The 19,653-nt window shown below is 41.1% G+C and overlaps 1 protein-coding gene across 1 annotated transcript in view; it reads left to right on the top strand.

Moving 5' to 3' along the window:
• The window catches only part of DNAH5 (dynein axonemal heavy chain 5), a 276,356-nt gene that overhangs the window by 72,595 nt on the left and 184,108 nt on the right, over positions 1 to 19,653 (top strand). Inside the window, exons 10-16 of the mRNA XM_060092732.1 lie at positions 3,725 to 3,847; positions 4,520 to 4,735; positions 8,562 to 8,669; positions 12,497 to 12,582; positions 13,226 to 13,547; positions 14,850 to 15,056; positions 19,045 to 19,216. Of these exons, the coding sequence (XP_059948715.1) occupies positions 3,725 to 3,847; positions 4,520 to 4,735; positions 8,562 to 8,669; positions 12,497 to 12,582; positions 13,226 to 13,547; positions 14,850 to 15,056; positions 19,045 to 19,216 (1,234 nt within the window). The remainder of the gene's footprint in view (positions 1 to 3,724; positions 3,848 to 4,519; positions 4,736 to 8,561; positions 8,670 to 12,496; positions 12,583 to 13,225; positions 13,548 to 14,849; positions 15,057 to 19,044; positions 19,217 to 19,653) is intronic.

Genomic DNA, 19,653 nt, shown 5'->3' with positions numbered 1-19,653 from the left:
ATGTTCCTATTCCCATTTCCTTAATTGCTTTGGGTTCGTTATTGTAGGTATATTCCTTCTGTTGTGTTTCTTGCCTAGAGAAGTTCCTTTAGCATTTGTTGTAAAGCTGGTTTGGTGGTGCTGAACTCTCTCAGCTTTTGCTTGTCTGTAAAGGTTTTAATTTCTCCATCAAATCTGAATGAGATCCTTGCTGGGTAGAGTAATCTTGGCTGCAGGTTTCTCTCCTTCATCACTTTAATTATGTCCTGCCACTCCCTTCTGGCTTGTAGAGTTTCTGCTGAGAGATCAGCTGTTAACCTGATGGGGATTCCCTTGTGTGTTATTTGTTGTTTTTGCCTTGCTGCTTTTAATATGATTTCTTTGTGTTTAATTTTTGACAGTTTGATTAATATGTGTCTTGGTGTATTTCTCCTTGGATTTATTCTGTATGGGACTCTCTGTGCCTCCTGGACTTGATTAACTATTTCCTTTCCCATATTGGGGAAGTTTTCAACTATAATCTCTTCAAATATTTTCTCAGTCCCTTTCTTTTTCTCTTCTTCTTCTGGAACCCCTATAATTCGAATGTTGGTGCGTTTAATGTTGTCCCAGAGGTCTCTGAGACTGTCCTCTGTTCTTTTCATTCTTTTTTCTTTATTTTGCTCTGCATCAGTTATTTCCACTATTTTATCTTCCACCTCACTTATCCGTTCTTCTGCCTCAGTTATTCTGCTATTGATCCCATCTAGAGTATTTTTTATTTCATGTATTGTGTTTTTAATCGATGCCTGATTCATCTTTAGTTCTTCTAGGTCCTTGTTAACTGTTTCTTGCATTTTGTCTATTCTATTTCCAAGATTTTGGATCATCTTTACCATCATTATTCTGAATTCTTTTTCAGGTAGACTGCCTATTACCTCTTCATTTGTTAGGTCTGGTAGGTTTTTATCTTGCTCCTTCACCTGCTGTGTGTTTTTCTGTCTTCTCATTTTGCTTATGTTACTGTGTTTGGGGTCTCCTTTTTGCAGGCTGCAGATTCGTAGTTCCCGTTGTTTTTCGTGTCTGACCCCAGTGGCTAAGGTTGTTTCAGTAGGTTGTATAGGCTTCCTGGTGGGGGGGAGTAATGCCTGTGTTCTGGTGGTTGAGGCTCGATCTTGTCTTTCTGGTGGACAGGTCCACGTCTGGTGGTGTGTTTTGGGGTGCCTATGGCCTTATTATGTTTTTAGGTAGCTTCTCTGCTAATGGGTGGGGTTGTGTTCCTGCCTTGCTAGTTGCTTGGCATAGGGTGACCAGCACTGTAGCTTGCTGGTCGTTGACTGAAGCTGGGTGCTGGTGTTGGGATGGAGATCTCTGGGAGATTTTCGCTGCTTGATATTATGTGGGGCTGGGAGGTCTCTTGTGGACCCGTGTCCTGAAGTTGGCTCTCCCACTTCAGAGGCACAGCACTGGCTCCTGGCTGCAGCACCAAGAGCCTTTCATCCACCCAGCTCAGAATAACAGGGAGAAAAAGCAGAAAGAAAGAATTAGTAGAAGAAAGAAAGATAGAGGGAAAGAAAGGAAGAAGGGAAGAAAGGAAGGAAGGAAGGAAGAAAGAAAGAAAGGAGGGAGGGAGTGAGGAAGGATGGAAAGAAAGAAGGAAAGAAAGGAGGGAGGGAGGGGGCAATGAAAGCAAAAGGAAGAGTGAATGGAAGAAGGGAGGGAGGGAGGGAGGAAGGAAAGAAAGAAAGAAAGACAGGAGGGAGGGAGGGAGGAAGGAAAGAAAAAGAAAGTGGAAAGAAGAAGGGTGGGAGGGAGGGAGGAAAGAAAAAGAAAGAAGGAAAGGAAGAGCGGAGGGAGGGAGGGAGGAAGGGAAGGTAGGAAAAAAAGAAAGAGCAGGTAAAGTAAAATAGAGTAAAGTATGAAATATAGTAGCGTTATTAAAATTAGAAAGTAATTATTGAAAAAAAAAAAAAAAAACGGACCGATAGAACCCTGGGACATATGGTGGAAGCAAAGCTATACAGAGAGAATCTTACACAGAAGATTACACATACACATTCACAAAAAGAGAGCAGGGGGAAAAATCAAAAATCTTGCTCTCCAAGCCCACCTCCTCAATTTGGGATAATTCGTTGTAAAAAGAGGAAAAGGGCAAGAAGTCTGAAATCTTGCTCTCTAAGTCCACCTCCTTACTTTGGAATAATTCATTGTAAAAAGAGGAAAAAGGGGGGAAAGTCTTAAATCTTGTCCTCAAAGTCCACTTCCTCAATTTGGGATGATTCGCTGTCCATTCATGCACTCCACAGACGCAGGGCACATCAAATGGACCGTGGAGCTTTAATCCGCTGCCTCCGAGGCTGCACAGAGAGATTTCCCTGACTCTGCTCTCACAGCTCCCGGGTATCAGCCTTGGACCTGGCCCCGCCTCTGTGCGTGGGCCGCCGGAGGGCGTCCGTTCTTCGCTCAGACAGGACGGGTTTAAAGGAGCCTCTGATGCGGGGGCTCTGGCTCACTCAGGCAGAGGGGAGGGAGGGGCGCGCAGTGTGGGGCGGGCCTGCGGCGGCAGAGGCCGGCGTGACGTTGCAGCAGCCCGTGGCGCTCCGTGCGCTTTCCCGGGAAAGCCGTCCCCGGGTATCGGGACCCCGGCAGTGGCGGGGTGCACAGGTCCCCCGGAAGGCGGGGCGGACAGTGACCCGCGCTCGCACACAGGCCCCGCGGCTGCGGCGGCGGCGGGCGGCGGCAGGCAGCGGCGGTGGCGGGCCGCGGGGGCGGCGGCGGCAGCGGGCCTCGGCGGCGGGCGGCGGCAGGCGGGGGCGGTGGCGGGGGCGGCGGCGGCGGCGGGCCGCGGCGGCGGCGGCGGCGGCGGCGGCGGCGGCGGGCCGCGGCGGGCGGCGGCGGGCGGTGGCGGGCTGCCGCGGCGGCGGGCGGCGTCGGGCGGTGGGCGGCGGCGGGCCGCGGCGGCGGCGGGCGGCGGCGGCGGCCCACGCCCGTCTCCGAGGTCCACGCCTTACCCGCGGCTCGCGCCTGTCTCCGGCGCTTCCCTAAGCAGCCCTTTTAATGCCCTCTCCTCGCACACCAGGAAACGAAAGTGAAAGTGAAAAAAGACTCTTGCCTCTTCAGCAACTCCAGACCCTTTCCTCGGACTCCCTCCGGGCTAGCCGTGGTGCTCTAACCCCTTCAGGCTCTCTTCCTGCCGCCAGCCCCAGTCCTCTCCCTGCGCTCCGACTGAAAGCCGATACCCAAGCCTCAGCTCCCAGCCCCGCCCGCCACGGCGGCCGAGCAGAGAAGCCTCTCGGGCTGGTGTGTGCCTGAGGGCACCTATCCTCTGTGCCGGAATCTCTCCGCTTTGCCCTCCACACCCCTGTTGCTGTGCTCTCCTCCGCTACTCCGAAGCTTTCCCCCTCCGCCACCTGCAGTCTCCGCCCGCGAAGGGGCTTGCAGTGTGTAGAAACCTTCCCTCCTTCACGGCTCCCTCCCACTGGTGCAGGTCCCGTCCCTATCCTATTGTCTCTGTTTATTCTTTTTTTCTTTTGCCCTACCCAGGTATGTGGGGAGTTTCTTGCCTTTTAGGGGGTCTGAGGTCTTCTGTCGGCGTTCAGTAGGTGTTCTGTAGGAGTTGTTCCACGTGTAGATGAATTTCTGATGTATCTGTGGGGAGGAAGGTGATCTCCGCGTCTTACTCTTCCGCCATCTTCCTCCGGCTCCTCCCAATTTATGTTTGATGGCTGCTTAACATACTTGACATAATTTTATTGGAAAATTCCAGGTGACCAATCAGATGATATCTGCCTGTAAAGCCTATATTACCAACAATGGAACTGCTTCGATCTGGAGCCAACCACAGGATGTTGCTGTGGAAAAAATATTATCTGCAATTAAACTTAAGCAGGTAACGGTCAACTTGATAATATATTTAGATTTTTTTATTATTTTTACATTGTTTTTTGCCAATGCATCTTAAATCATTTAGCAGTTATCATATTAGTGGTTGCTAAAAAGAATGGTAATCTTTTACTGTTAAGAAAACTTGGATGTTAATAAATCAGTCCCCCACATTTGTTCACTTACTTTATCCTCTTTGGGGGCCTGCTGTGTGCCAACACCACACTAAGTACTAGAGATACAAAGATGAAGTAGTTTTCCTTAAGCTTCTTGTAGACGAACGGAGAGATACACAGAGAGTTAGGCTTCTACTAACACAGTGGGACCCACGGGGAAAGGCTGCATCTTTGAGTCACCTTATGAATAATTAGGAGTCTGAACTTCCCTGGTGGTCCAGTGGTTAAGACTCCACGCTTCCAACGCAGGGTGCATGGGTTTGATCCCTGGTCAGGGAAGTTCTGCATGCCACGTGGCCAAAGAGAAAAAAAAAAAATTAGGAGTTTGCTAGGTTGGGGTATGGGAAAATATGACATCCCAGGCTGATGAAGGAGAAGCTACAGAGGCATGAAACTGAAAGGTTTTGTAATTCCACCCTAAATTTGCTGTCGCTTTCACTTAAGAGAATAAGGTTGATATCTTTGTTGTGTTCTCTTTCTTGTATTTTGGTTTTTACCTTAAGGAATACCAGCACTGCTTTCACAAGACCAAACAAAAGCTTAAACAAGATCCAAATGAAAAACAATTTGAATTCAGTGAGATGTATATTTTTGGAAAATTTGAAACTTTCCACAGACGTCTTGCCAAGATAATGGACATCTTTACGACCTTCAAGACATATTCAGTCCTACAAGATTCTAGGATTGAGGGAATGGAAAACATGGTCACTAAATACCAGGTACTGTATTTCAAAACTAAATTTGCTACCCTTATCCATAATAAAACGTTAATGTGTTATGCAAATGACTGTATTCAGAAAGCTTTAAATAATCAGTCTCTAATGTAAAAGATAAGCTCATGGCCCTTAAAAAATAAAGAAGTTGGGGCTTCCCTGGTGGCGCAGTGGTTGAGAGTCCGCCTGCACACGGGTTCGTGCCCCGGTCTGGGAAGATCCCACATGCCGCGGAGCGGCTGGGCCCGTGAGCCATGGCCGCTGAGCCTACGTGTCCAGAGCCTGTGCTCCGCAACGGGAGAGGCCACAACAGTGAGAGGCCCACGTACCGCAAAAAAAAAAAAAAAAAAAAAAAAAAAAATAAATAAATAAAGAAGTTATATCTATTTGAGAATTGTGTAATGGTGCTAATATATTCTTTTTAGGTATGTGATTATGAGAATGACTTCCCTATAGCCTATAATTAATCATCATTAGCAAAAGCGTTTTCATTAGTAACACAAGAAAAATGTTTAAATATAACTTATTATTTCATTTATTAATGCAAGAAATATTTAATCAAGCATATACTGTGTGTCAGTCTCTCGTTGACCCTGAGTTCTGAGTGGTATCTGATTATATCTGCAGTTAAGCATTTTATATGGACTCATGTTAAAAAAAATAATAGGGATTGGATTTTATTTTAGCTCTACTATTCTTTTTTTTTTTTTTTTTTGCGGTACGCGGGCCTCTCACTGTTATGGCCTCTCCCGTTGCGGAGCACAGGCTCTGGACGCGCAGGCTCAGCGGCCATGGCTCATGGGCCCAGCCGCTCCGTGGCATGTGGGATCTTCCCGGACCGGGGCATGAACCCGTGTCCCCTGCATCAGCAGGCGGACTCTCAACCATTGCGCCACCAGGGAAGCCCTAGCTCTACTATTCTTAATTATTTTGACTTTTGACAGCTTTATGTTGTAAGGATATATGTGTAACTAATCTTAGTTTTTAAAGTGGGCACAGGGATCTAATAATGTTTCGAAGATTTTTAAAAAACAGTTTACAAACACGATGTGCTTTACATTCTTAAAGTGGATATAGTCAGTTTTTTCTTGTTTGGGGACAGTGACACTAAATCTTAATTATTTTTTGTACTTGAATTTGAAAAGGATCATATAATTTACTGTCACTCATTGATTTTTCTACTCTAACAGTTTAGGTCGATATAAGAAATCTTTTCATTTCCTGAGTATATCAGATTTGGGGAGAGAAAAAGAAAAAACCTTTTCTATATATATATAGAAAGTTCTGCTTCTGAATCATCACATGGTTATTTCCCCCTTGGCCTCTAGATCTTGATTTAAATGACCCTCTCAGTTAAGTTTTCCTTGAGCTCTGTTTCACCTCAGTCACTCTATGTTACTTATTTTATCACTGTCTGCAATTATCCTGTTCATTTATTTGTGACTTACATAGATTCCCACCCTCTATATATAGTGGGAAATATTTTAGGTGAGCTGTATGTTATCTGCAAGGTGGATAATCTGTTCTTTGAAACTGACAGTTTTGCAAGACAAAGATGGAATATGTCCATTTAGTTTTCAGTTTGGAATCTAGTTAATTTTTATTCTTAATGAAAAAATAACTTTGGAGCATATTTCAAAGTTTATCTTTCAAGGAGAAGTTGAACTGTACATCTAAATGCAGATAAAGACTATTCTAACCTGATAAAAATACTGGGAAGAAAAATTGCTTTCAAAATCTAAAGTGAAATACTGATTAAAATGGATGTACCAGAAGGTAGTGAGGTAAAATGTAGATGGTTCATGAAAGTGTCAGGTGAGATTTTCGTGTATTAGAACCAATGTGAGAAGCTCAAAGTGTGGCCATGGAAATGAAACTCAGGCTCCTTGTATGGATTCAGGGCCCTGTCCACCCCTCTGGCCTCCTCACCTGCTTCTCTTCTCCTCATTCAAAGTGCTCCAGACACAGGACAGATCACTTCAGCCCACCTTAGGGCTTGCAGAGCCTTTTTTCTGGAAAGTTCTGCCTCTGAATCATCACATGGTTATTTCCTCCTTGGCCTCTAGATGTTGATTTAAATGACCCTCTCAATTAAGTTTTCCTTGAGCTCTGTTTCACCTCAGTCACTCTATGTTACTTATTTTATCACTGTCTGCAATTATCCTGTTCATTTATTTGTGACTTACATAGATTCCCACCCTCTCTCCCCAACGGAGGATGTAAATTCCCGAGGGCAGGGATGTTTCTTTGTTCTGTTCATTTCTGTATCTTCCAAGTTTGCTGGCATATAATAGGTGTGCAATAAATATCTGTCAAGTAAATGATTTAGTAGATTGAGTTTGATTAGTTAGTTTAAAGGTCATGATTAATCAGCTTATTTACTTAATACTCTTAAGTGACCATTAAATCCAATCACAGAGCAGAATTTTCTAAGGGCTGCAAATCTTTTAAAATATAACTTTAAAATGTAGGGATGTAGCTTTTCCATACTTCTTTTACACATTTCCTATAACATGATGGGTAGCATTATAACATTATATATAAACAATTTCTGAATAGACCTAATTTTGTAGTTATACGGCATGAAAGATTAGGTTGTTTTAACTTGTAAACTTGATTCAAGAAGTTATGCAGCTTATACGCTCTTGTCTATTGAGAGACTTGAGGTGATGTTTAAATGGAAATATCTTTGAAGAAGCGTTTGTGGAAGCTGGCCCAACATTCTTCATAAAGATTATATGCCTGTGTCAACAGTGTGGGCACCCGAGTTTGAGAACGGCTTAGTACCTGGTTAAGAATGATCACAGAGCATTAGAGCTCATTATTCAGAGCAAACAAAACTTTGGATAATAGTATTTTCAAGAAGATGAGTTACCTAATTTGCACTGTTATAGTCACAGACTGCAGCTTTGGAGGAAGCAATTAATTCTAGAGATTCTTTAAATAGTAGATTATGGTTTGCTATTTTATTTAGGACATTTGAGGCTTGGAAGATAGTTTTTCATCCGTAGATGTTATAATATAACTGTGTTCTTCCTAAGTTGTTTGTATTCTGTTAAAGTCATTTATTTTCTGAGAAGACAAACTTTTCAATGAAAAATATTTTAGTAAATTCTACTTTGGGCTTGCTTCCTTCCTTCCTCCCTCCCTTCCTCCCTCCCTTCCTTTCTTTTGGCTGTGTCAGGTCTTAGTTGCAGCACGTGGGATCTTAGTTGAGGCATGCGGGACCTTCACTTGCGGCGCACGGACTTCTCTCTAGTTGTGATGTGCAGGTTTTCTCTTTCCCTAGTTGTGGCGTGCAGCCTCCAGGGTGCATGGGCTCTGTAGTTGCGGCATGCAGGCTCTCTAGCTGAGGCATGTGAGCTCAGTAGTTGTGGCGTGAGGGCTTAGTTGCGTCGCGGCGTGTGGGATCTTGGTTCCCCACCAGAGATCGAATGTGCGTCCCCTGCGTTGCAAGGTGGATTCTTTACCACTGGGCCACTAAGGAAGTTCCCTGGGCTTCTTGTTTTTTTCATTACTTCCGATGTAATTTGTAAGAAATTTTTAGACAGAACATCTTTCCTACTTTTCAGGTGAGGTTTTTATTTGATATTTTTCTTCAGAAATACATAAAGTCTGATGAAAATGTTTTCCAAATGATATATTTGAATGCATTAGGCAATATTATACTACCTGTAATATACATGAAGCAATGAGAATAATTAAAGAAATAAGGCTCCACTTAAGTTGATTTTTGGGGAATAATCACACAGGTTCTATATTTAAAGGTCATATTTACCTAAGTAATGCAAGAATATTGAAATATTGTCTTATTTCTTTCATAACATTTCAGGGTATTGTTGCCACCATAAAGGAAAAGGAATATAATTTCTTAGACCAGCGGAAAATGGATTTTGAGCAGGATTATGAAGAGTTTTGCAAGCAGACTAATGACCTTCACGTAGGTTGGATAATAAGACTCCTGTTGACAGTCTGGTGTTTATTTTTTCCGTTCTGTGTAATGCTGCTTATCATTACCCCTTCAGAAGGGAGAGGCATCTTCCTCATGGAGGCGACCGATAGCAAGCTTGGCCTGCATTTTATGATTTCAGATGAATGACTGAAGGCTCTTTTTCATGGATTAAAGGGTCATAAATATAGCTTTGGGTAATGATCTGTGATCACAGACTTCTGCATGTGTTCCATCTTAGATCTTAGAAAATTAACTTTTATCTTCTGTTGAAACATAGCATTATTAGAATATAGAGATTTGTTGCCATTTGTTTGTTACTCTAGCAGTGATTATGACCAGAGGTAGCTTGAGCAAATAAATGATCAGCAATGCCTGGCAGATCTCAAAGGCAGGGTTACAGCTGTCCTTGAAACAGTGGTACCAGGACCGGCTCAGCACCTGGACCCCTCTTGGTCTCGAAGCCCCATTCTCTCTTCCTTTTCTTGTCCCTCCTCCCACCCCCAGACCAGCCCACAGGAGCAGCATATGGCCGTCAGCGGCTTCTGAGAACATATCATGGAACCAGCCTCATCTCCAAGTTCCTAAGGAAAAGCTTGGGTTAGCCAGTTCTAATGTGGTGCCTCGCCCTGGACCTGTTAACTGTGGGGTCATATGGTAAAAGCAGAGGGGATGAGACCCACTTGCGTGGTTGGGAGTGTTTATTATCAGATGGGGAGAACCAGGGAGGGTAAGATTGGGAGACAACCTAATAGGTGTCCACTATAATCAGCATGCAGACTTCTTTCCATCCCAGTGAGATCTAAAGTGTGCACCTTTCTGATTATTAAAGGAAAATGGTCATTCTGTTTCTTCTTTTCCAGAATTTTTGGTTTGAAATAAATTTATACACTTCAAGGGAAAAAGAGCTCCAAAGCATTTCTGGAGGGATGAGTTCAGTGTAAGACTCATAATAAAACTAGCTAATTCTATGTGTCAGGTCTGTTCTAAGCACTTTATAGATGTTAATTCATTTAATACTCATAATAATCTGATACAGTGGGTGCTTTTATTACCCTCTTTTTGGAGAGGAGGAGACCGAGGCACAATGAGGTTAAGTGACTTGCCCAAAGTCACAGAGATGACAAGTGGTAGGCAGTCTGGCTCTAGGATTCAAGTTTTAAACCATTATGCTATAAGACGCGTTTCAGGTGATGGGAAGATAGAGTGCTGGTAATAATTTAAGCACTGATCTCTTTTGGGGGCCAATTCAGACGTAAGAGTGTGGATCTTGATCTCTTGTTCATGGGCGGTGGCAGATCCTGAGTCTGTGCTCCACGGTCAGTGTTTGTTTGTCAAATCTTCATTTGTGTGTCCTAGCAGTTTCTGATCACGTGGTACTTCAGTAGTTTGTATGTGGGATATAGGTAGATGGTGAACACCTTGAGGGCAGGAATTGCGTTCATTCCTATTTATGTCTCCAAGGCCTAGGGGATAGGACCTTATATTTCTGGAGAGCAAAGAATGTTTGCTGAATTAGTGTATGAGTTGAGAATCAATAAGGAGTAGATTGCTAAGTGAAATAAGTCAGGCAGAAAAAGACAAATACTGTGTGATATCACTTATATATGGAATCCAAAAAAATACAACAAATTAGTGAATATAACAAAAGAGAAGCAGACTCACAGAAATAGAGAACAAATTAGTGGTTACCAGTGGGGAGAGGGAAGAGGGGAGGGGTAATATAGGGGTAGGGGACTAAGAGGTATAAACTATTGGGTATAAAATAAGCTACAAGGATATATTGTTCAACATGGAGAGCATAGCCAATATTTTATAATAACTATAAATGGAGTATAACCTTAAAAAATCACATCCCAGTCCTACATATATCAGGGGTATCAGATCTGAAAAAAAGCACAGGTTTTACTTTAAATGGAACATAAACGAAATAACCCAATAAAATGTTTATTTTAAGAAAAAAATTGAAAAGAAAGATAATTACTAAGGTAGCAAAAAAATAAGAACTAGATTTATTGCAATTAAACATGCATTTACTGTACATTATTTATGTATTAGACTTCTATGCTGTAGCTTATGGATACAGAAATAAATCAAGTTGATTTGCCCTCAGAAATCACATCAGACATGTGATATGATTGAAATATAAGTACATATACATTAGAACAGAGTAATGAATATGTTACTTAAAAAGGGCAAATAGTGGCTAAAATGGCTAATTATAAAAGTATAATATTCTGATATTGTACTGGGAAGTAAGGATCCAAAGATAAGTTGACATATTCCAAAGAAGTTCTAAAGAAACTTATACGGAGAACAGACCTGCAAAACATTACATAGACTCTGAGAACTGCTATAGCCCATAAGGTAGGGTGTGAACCTAGGAGAAAAACAGTTCCATACTATTGCCTGACTGGGATTAGGAAAGGCTCCAGAGAGGAGGCCTTGCTTGGTGTGAGAACATGATTGATGTTTTCTAAGTAAATGGAGCGGAAATGAGTGTAATGGGAAGACCGCTTCAAGACTGTGCCACATTTTAATCATACTGAGAATATAATTTTATAAATGTTTTAATTAAAGTCTGGTTTTTAAGCACTAGTTTAGATATTAATTCCTATTCTTCTTGAATTTTTTTTTTTAATTCAACACTTTTATTCATTTTGTCTTCCATCTCAAAAATAGTCCACTCCTCTCCTTGGTTTGCTGACCAGTTTTCCTCTGACTTCTTTTTCCCTTTCTCCATCCACTTTCTCTTCACTAACCTTTTTACACTTTCTCCTTTAAATAATTCACGCACTGTCATGAATTCAGCCTTTGTTTCTGTAAAACTGGGGGGCATATACTGACCTTTCCATGACTCTGGATGTAGTGAGCAGAGGTGATGAGTCCTGGAGACGGAATGGAGAAAACCAGTAACTGTGGCATCTCCAAGATGTGAGACTGGAGGGTGTGTGTGTGTGGGAGCACGAGATATACTGTACATGAGTGATTTGGATCAGGGTTGTGTCCAGGGATCTGCTGTCAAGGGCATCAGGGCCTGGGATCCTGTCCAGATTTCGGGCTCATGCTTATACTAATAGCAAAGAAATGCAGCGTGTTAGAACCAGGTGGGCCATTGGAAGTCTAGAAGGATATTGTCTCCAGTGGGCAAAGTAAGGCACTGTTTAGTAAAGGACCAGCGTTTGAGGTGGCAAGCTGCCTTAGGAAAAACTGAGTAGGGCCTGAGAGCCCAGAACTAAGAGGACTAGAAGATTCCACACCAGACTCCAAAAGACTGAAAGAATGGACCTAAGGCTCAGAGAGAAAAGAAGACTAAATTGAGGTCTTAGCTGTTCATGAAGAGCCCAGTGTAGGCCTTTGTGAAGCCATAAGTTAGAAAAGCAAGGAAAACCAGGTCCAAGCATTAGGGCTCAGTAAATATTTACTGTGTCTCAAGTTCTGTATAGTTTATACTCAGATATTTTTATGTCGTGAAAAAATTTGAGTGTTTATTTAGATAGGCTAACTGTACAGTTCTTCAGTGCAAGAAGATTTCTGGATCCTAAGATGTGATGTTTGTGGAAGAAATATCTGGTCCAGTATCCCTGGGGCCTGCCATGGCATCAAACCCTATGACTGCTCTGGCCTTCAAGTCCCTCTTTGTTCTGGCTTCTGGACATTTATCTTTCTTTAAGCTTAGATGAGTGTTATATTCTCTGTTATATTTTGTCCTATATTGTGTGTGTTTGCAGAGATGGGGAGCTCTTTTATCTTGTTGCTAAGTAGAATTTTTTGCAATACTAATTCATTGTTCATAATCAGACTTTATTCTGTTTTAGAATGAGTTGCAGAAGTTCATGGATGTTATGTTTGAAAAGATTAAAAACACAAATCAAGCTCTAAGTATGTTAAAGAAATTTGAAAGGTAAAAATTTGAAAGACTTTTCTAAGTTCTATTTTCTAAATTGGGGTAATATGAACATGGGTTAGCTTACGTTATTATTGCTATTATTATTTCATATTCTAGTGGGAAGGAAATCCTCTCTTGACAATCTGAATAACAAGGCCACAGTTTTAAAGTTCTTCAGAGGATTAAGAGTTTGTTTTATTTCCTCTAAGCTTTGAAGTACCTTGTGACTGCCTATCATAATATCACTTAATGTTTAAGTAATTTGAAGAAACTCTTACCAAAAGTTTTGACTAGGTTTTTAGGATTGATACTATTTAAAAAAAAACAAAAAACAACACTCTAGGGAATTCCCTGGTGGTCCAGTGGTTAGGACTTTGCACTCTCATTGCTGAGGTCCCGGGTTCACTCCCTGGTCAGGGAACTAAGATCCCATAAGCCAAAAAAAAAACAAAAACAAAAACAAACAAACAGACCAAAAAGCCATAACCTCTCTATTGTGATATGATTGACAGATTGATTCCATTTTGATTTTTTAATATGCTAACACAAATATTTCATTCTCTTCCATCAGCATATGTTTTTACAATAAGTCTTAATAAATAAGATTTCTCAATATCATCCCATTAATTCAAGCCTTTCGCTTAAAAAAAATATTCAGATTGAATATACCTGATCTTGGAATTGATGACAAATACCGGCATATCCTTGAAAACTATGGGGCTGACATCGATATGATCTCGAAGCTGTATATGAAGCAGAAAGATGATCCTCCTTTGGCTCGAGACCAGCCTCCCATTGCTGGGAAGATTCTGTGGGCCCGACAGCTCTTCCACCGGATTCAGCAACCAATGCAGCTTTTCCAGCAGCACCCGTCTGTGCTCCAGACGGCAGAAGCCAAGCCTGTGATTCGCAGTTACAACAGGGTGGCCAAGGTCCTCCTGGAGTTTGAGGTTCTCTACCACAGGGCATGGCTTCAGCAAGTGAGTCTCTGCATATGCTCTTCAAAGACGTCTCCATAAGAGTTTATAAACTGCTAGCTTTGGGCAGTTTTATTCCCATAGAAAGTTGAGTTTGTGGGTATTTTATAAGACAGGGTTGGGTGACTCTAAGTAATCAGTCAAAGAGTGTAATATGTCCCTGAAGAAAAACAATAATTAATTTTGGAAAAAAGGTCGTAAGCCAGGTAACAGAAACTCATTTTTTAAAAATAAAATTTTTATTTATTTATTTACTTTTTGGCTGCGTTGGGTCTTTGTTGCTGCACGTGTGCTTTCTCTAGTTGTGGTGAGCGGGGGCCTACTCTTCGACTTGGTGCGCAGGCTTCTCATTGAAGTGGCTTCTCTTGTTGAGGAGCACAGGCTCTAGGCACGTGGGCTTCAGTAATTGTGGCTCGTGGGCTCAGTAGTTTTGGCTCATAGGCTCTAGAGCGCAGGCTCAGTAGTTGTGGCGCATGGGCTTAATTGCTCCGTGGCATGTAGGATCTTCCCAGACCTCGACTCCAGGTCCCCTGCATTGGCAGGCGGATTCTTAAGCCCTGCACCACCAGGGAAGCCCCAGAAACTCATTTTTATTTAATTTATAAACTCCTAAGGAAGAAGATCCTGTTTATGGGATCCTGTACCTGGTTGATTAGGATTTCTCTTTCTTTTTTTTTTCTCCATTGTGTCCGTGAACACTAGTATGCCTGTTAAACAAAGTTTTAAATTTTATTTGGCCATACTAAGTTAATCAAATTATATTTCATACCCTACCAACACTTGTATTTCTTTGTAAATTGACAGGAAGTATTTTGGAGGATAAAATTCTGCCTAACAAGGACTCTAAAATGGTATCTCATTTTCCTAGTTCAAATTTTGGTGTCTGAATCAACAACAGAGATGTCTCTGTAGTGTTTTACCTTGCTTTTCTAGATAACTGAAGACTGAGCTTGGTAGGTTTCATGAAACTTTTATTAGGAAAAATATCTGAGTAGGCACGAAGGTATCAGGGAGTGAAGTGGCTTTTGAGAAGTCACCTTTATTGCAGTATCCACTTATCAGGTGTGAGAGATTCATGACCCAAGCATTTTGTTGAATTGACTGTACATCACTACCAAGAACTTGAAGACTCTTTCCTGAGAGTGAAGTTAGGAGAAGAGTGAGAGACCCCATTGACTTTAGTGTGAGAAGCTCAAATCCATGGAAGAAGACGTAATGACCTTCATTCCCAGAAATGGCCAAGCTAGATACCCCGTGTCTGCATTGAACTCTCTAAATAGTAACAATGTTGATCTTTTCTCACAGACTGAAGAAATTCGTGTAGGACTTAAGGCTTCTTTATTGGTGAAGGCTCCCGGCACAGGGGAATTGTTTGTAAACTTTGATCCTCAGATATTAACCTTATTTAGAGAAACAGAGTGCATGTCACAGATGGGTCTGGAAGTTTCACCATTTGCAGCTGCCCTTTTCTGGAAACGAAACGTATACAAGAAGAATTTCAGTAACATGAAGGTATAGTACTTTTATTTATTTTTTCCCTTCTTGGCTAGCCCCAGTGTGCATTAAAAAAAATCTGGTGGTGTGTCACTGTTGAGAAGCAGAAAGTGTCCAGGACGGCTGTAGTGGAATGACTGAGGCTAGAATGTAGAGTTGGTGAGGGCCAGGTCATCATAGAGCTTGTAAACCAAGGTTACACATTTGAGTGCACCAGGAAGCCATTAGAGGAATCTGAGCAGGAGAAAAAGGCATGATGTCTTTTACAATAAAAATCATTCTTTCTGCTGGGTGAGGAACAGATTCTAAGGGGACAAGAAGGGTCAGTGTGAAGCTAGTTTGAGAGCTGTTGAACCGGTTCAGGATGGACATGATGGCAGCTTGAACTAGGATGCAGCAGAGTAGTAGATCAGTGAATTAGAGAATGATGTCAACAGGCAGGTTATGAGAGAACTCAAGGATGATCCCTTTGTTTTTGGTGTGAGCAGCTCAATGGAATTATTCAGTCGTTATGTTGCTTGTATTCTGTGCACATGTTCAGTAACATGCAGTGGCCCCAAATGGAAGTTCCACTCGTGGAGATGGCAAAGACTGGAACTGGCTTGTTTTGGGGGACAGAAAGGAATCAATAGCTCCCATCTTAAGTATAAGATGATTTTTAGAGATCAAAGTAGAGGTGTTATCCATGCACATAGATATGTAAGTCTGGAGTTGAGTGGAGAAGTCAAAGTTGAAGGCATATTTTTGAGAGTTATTAGAATACAGTTGCTATTTAAAGTCATTGTCCGGCATGAGATTTCCAAGGAGGAGAATATAAAGAAGAGTAGAGGGCCTACATCAAACCCTGAGTTGTCCCAATATTAACAGGTCTGATAGAAGAGAACAAATATGCTAGTAAAATTAAGGATTGGCCTTTGAGGCAGTTGGAAACCAAGTGTCAAGGAAGCCAAGGGTAAGAAAAACCTCAGGATGGAGGGAATGGTCACCAGTGACAAATGCTGCCCAGAGGATGCTCAGGATGAGGTCAGAGGTGCTGCCACAATATATGACAACATGGAAACCATTGTTACAACTTTATAGTGGCCAATATCATAGGACAAGCCCTATAAGGCCACGCATTTGCATAATGCTTTACATTTCAAACCATTTTCATATTCATTATTCCATTTGATATTTTCCACAGCCATGTTAGGTAATTGGAATAGAGTACTATTATAGTATTTTAGAGGTGACAAAACTGTGACTAAGAGAAATTAAATGACTTAGCCAAGGTCTCATAGCTAGTAAGTGGCAGAAGTAGGACAAGAACCCAAACTTGTAGTCTACTGTTTTCCCACTCTTTCATGTTATATTAAAAAGTTAATATTGGCAATGGACAGACATTCCTCAAATGTAAGCTCATCAAATACTAGTCAGAATGTTGGAATTCCCTTTTAGATTTTTCTTGGATGTTAGAAAAATAACTAAGTCAATCTACATATTTGTAAAGAAACAGTTAGTTTTACTATATATAAAATAGGTAAACAACAGGGACCCACTGTAGAGCACAGGGAACTATACTCAATATCTTGTAATAACCTATAATGGAAAAGAATCTGAAAAAGAATATATATATATGTGTGTGTGTATAACTGAATCACTTTGCTGTACATTTGAAACTAATACAACATTGTACATTAAATATACTTCAATAAAAAATAAATAAAAAAGGAAAAAGAAAGTAGTTATTTTTATTAAGAAACACTGTGTATCAGAATATAAAATTACTAATGGCAATTTTGTCCACAGAATTGCTGTTTCAGTTATCTGTTGCATGTAACAAACAATCCCAAAATACAGTGGCTTAAAGCAACCATTTCATTATACCTCATGATTCTGTGAATAAAGAATTTAAGCAAGGCTTGGCTAGGTGATCCTTCTGTTCCATGTGGCATTGACTAAGATTACTTAGTTCAATTGGCAGATGTTTGATCTGGAAGGTCCAAGAAGGACTCATTCTCTGGTTCTTTGGCGGGAATGGCTGGAAGTTTCACTCAGTTGGGGCTAAGGACTGGAGAATCTATGTGAGCATTCCAGGATGGAGGCCTCAGGGTAGTAGAATTTCTTATAATGCAATTCAGGATTCCAACAGTCGTTGTTACAGTAAGCAGGGAGGAAGCCACATGGCCTTTTGGACAGCCTCAGATGTCTCATAGCATCATTTCTGTTGTCTTCTGTTGGGCTCCATAAGCCCACCCAGTTTCAAGGAGAGGGGGCATAGACCCCACCCCATAAAGGGAGGAGGGTCAAAGAATGTTTTAAAACCACCACAGCTGGAAATGACAATTCTAGCAAGTGAATTACCATCTGGGTGACATTTATTGTATCTTGAGGTTGAAAGCGTTAAAGGTTCCCACTCACTGCAAGTACCTGGTAAGAGCAGATCTATTGACATGTTTTGGGGACTATCTCAGGTGTTGCTGAGTTATTGTGCTGAATATTTAACAGTTTTCAGGCTTCTACAGATATACTAAAGTAGCTGAGAGTTTGTTTTCTTCATCTATTCCTTGGAAGGCAGTTCAAACTAGAAAGAGATGAGCCAGCATAGACTAATAGTTAGGAATACAGATTCTGAAGTCAATCTGGATTCAAAGCATTATCTTTGGGCAAATTACTTTACCCTTCTAAGCCTCAGTTTTTCATTTATAAAATGGATGAATAATACCTCCTAGATTAAAGGATTAAGGTAGGAAGTAAAAGGCCTGCTGGAGGCTGATTTAAGAATTGCTTCCTGGGGCTTCCCTGGTGGCACAGTGGTTGAGAGTCCGCCTGCCGATGCAGGGGACACGGGTTCGTGCCCCGGTCCGGGAGGATCCCACATGCCGCGGAGCGGCTGGGCCCGTGAGCCATGGCCGCTGAGCCTGCACGTCCGGAGCCTGTGCTCCACAACGGAAGAGGCCACAACAGTGAGAGGCCCGCGTACCGCAAAAAATTAAAAAAAAAAAAAAAAAAAAAAAAAAAAAGAATTGCTTCCCAAATAGAATAAGTGATGAACATTGAAATAAAGGTAAGCAGTGGATAAACGGTTCAGGAAATGTATAAGTAGCTGCTAATAGAACCATCAACTTTAGGTGTTTCATGGAAATTGAAAGAATATTACAGAAATTGTGGAAAAGTATTAAATGAAGAAAGGATTATGTAGTCCAATGGGAAATGTTGAGTTTAACACAATTCACAAAGACTGTTGGGCTTCTTACTCCCTTCTTGCAATTTTCCCAGAATCATTACTATTAATTGTGACTGTCAAAGAAGGGAGATACTGTGTACAGTGTTTTCCAAACTTATCCACCCAGGGACCATTTTTCTTATAGAATCTCTTGTGGCTTGCATTTCAGTGTAAACACCTTGGGAAACAGTGATCTAATGACAAAGTAATACCCACACGCACATTACAAAGATGAGCTTAAAAACAATTGTATTTAAGAAGTGCATTAAAGTTGCTTTCTTATAATTAATTATTATTAATATTAACATTACCATAAAAGGTAGGCTGGAAGTACTATCAGTCTTATTTAAATATGGTAACATGTGAACAAAATACTGACACAATTTAACATTATACAGCAGGTAAATTTCAATGGAGGACCATGAGTTTCTGATCACAAATGCTCGTTCTAATAACAGCTAGTTAATTAATCAGAGAAATATTGACTGATCATCTTCTATGTGCCAGGTACTGTTTCAGGCACATTGAACAAAGCAGACAACATTCTTGTCCTTTAACTTGCTCTGAAGTTCTTTTTCTCTCCTCCTCAGTCGTATTTTATTAGATTAGGAATTTGTATCTATGGAGAGATTTCTTGCCTGTTCTATTCTTATTATGTTTTGGCTGCTTTACTTGCCAGGCTGCTATTGGAGCCCTGCAACTGAACCCTAAATAAAAGTAATCATTTTGGATAAAAATGAGCTATTAATAGATATTCAAAGTGAGATATTATTTGATTACTTCACCTCTATTTCCCTGCAGATGATGCTGGCTGAATATCAGAGAGTGAAGTCAAAAATGCCTCCCATTATAGAGCAACTGATGGTCCCTCATTTAGCAAAGGTGGATGAAGCTCTCCAGCCTGGCCTAGCTGCACTGACCTGGACATCACTGAACATTAAGATGTACTTGAAAAATGCTTTTGCAAAGATCAGTAAGTCTGTTTAAATGGTTATTATTTTTCAATTCAAAAGGCTGAGTTTTTAAGGTCTATTGTATAATTTCTTATAGATGTTGTGATATAAATAATGAAACAAGGACTGAATTCTTAAGCTGTTCCCTAAGGAATTTTACCAAGTATATGAAGTCATTAATTTCCTGGAAACTATATATATTCAGTATTTAATTTTATCCCCAGAGGCTAACTACATTTTAAAATTATACTTACTGTTGGGCATTAGACTTTAAAGGAACTTCAGAGTCATTCAGCTTTTTATATTAATAGGTTAGTGTATTTTGAGACCCCGATTTGAAAGATGTGATTTGGACACAGCAGACTGCTGAACAGCAGGATATATGGGAAAAGTTTAAGCAACCATTTTTTCCTAATGAGGGATATAATATACTTTAAAATATATGTAAGGGGGTGTA

The sequence above is a fragment of the Mesoplodon densirostris genome, chromosome 3, assembly GCF_025265405.1.
Source record: "Mesoplodon densirostris isolate mMesDen1 chromosome 3, mMesDen1 primary haplotype, whole genome shotgun sequence".
Taxonomy (NCBI): domain Eukaryota; kingdom Metazoa; phylum Chordata; class Mammalia; order Artiodactyla; family Ziphiidae; genus Mesoplodon; species Mesoplodon densirostris.
This window is presented reverse-complemented; position numbering and strand designations above follow the sequence as displayed.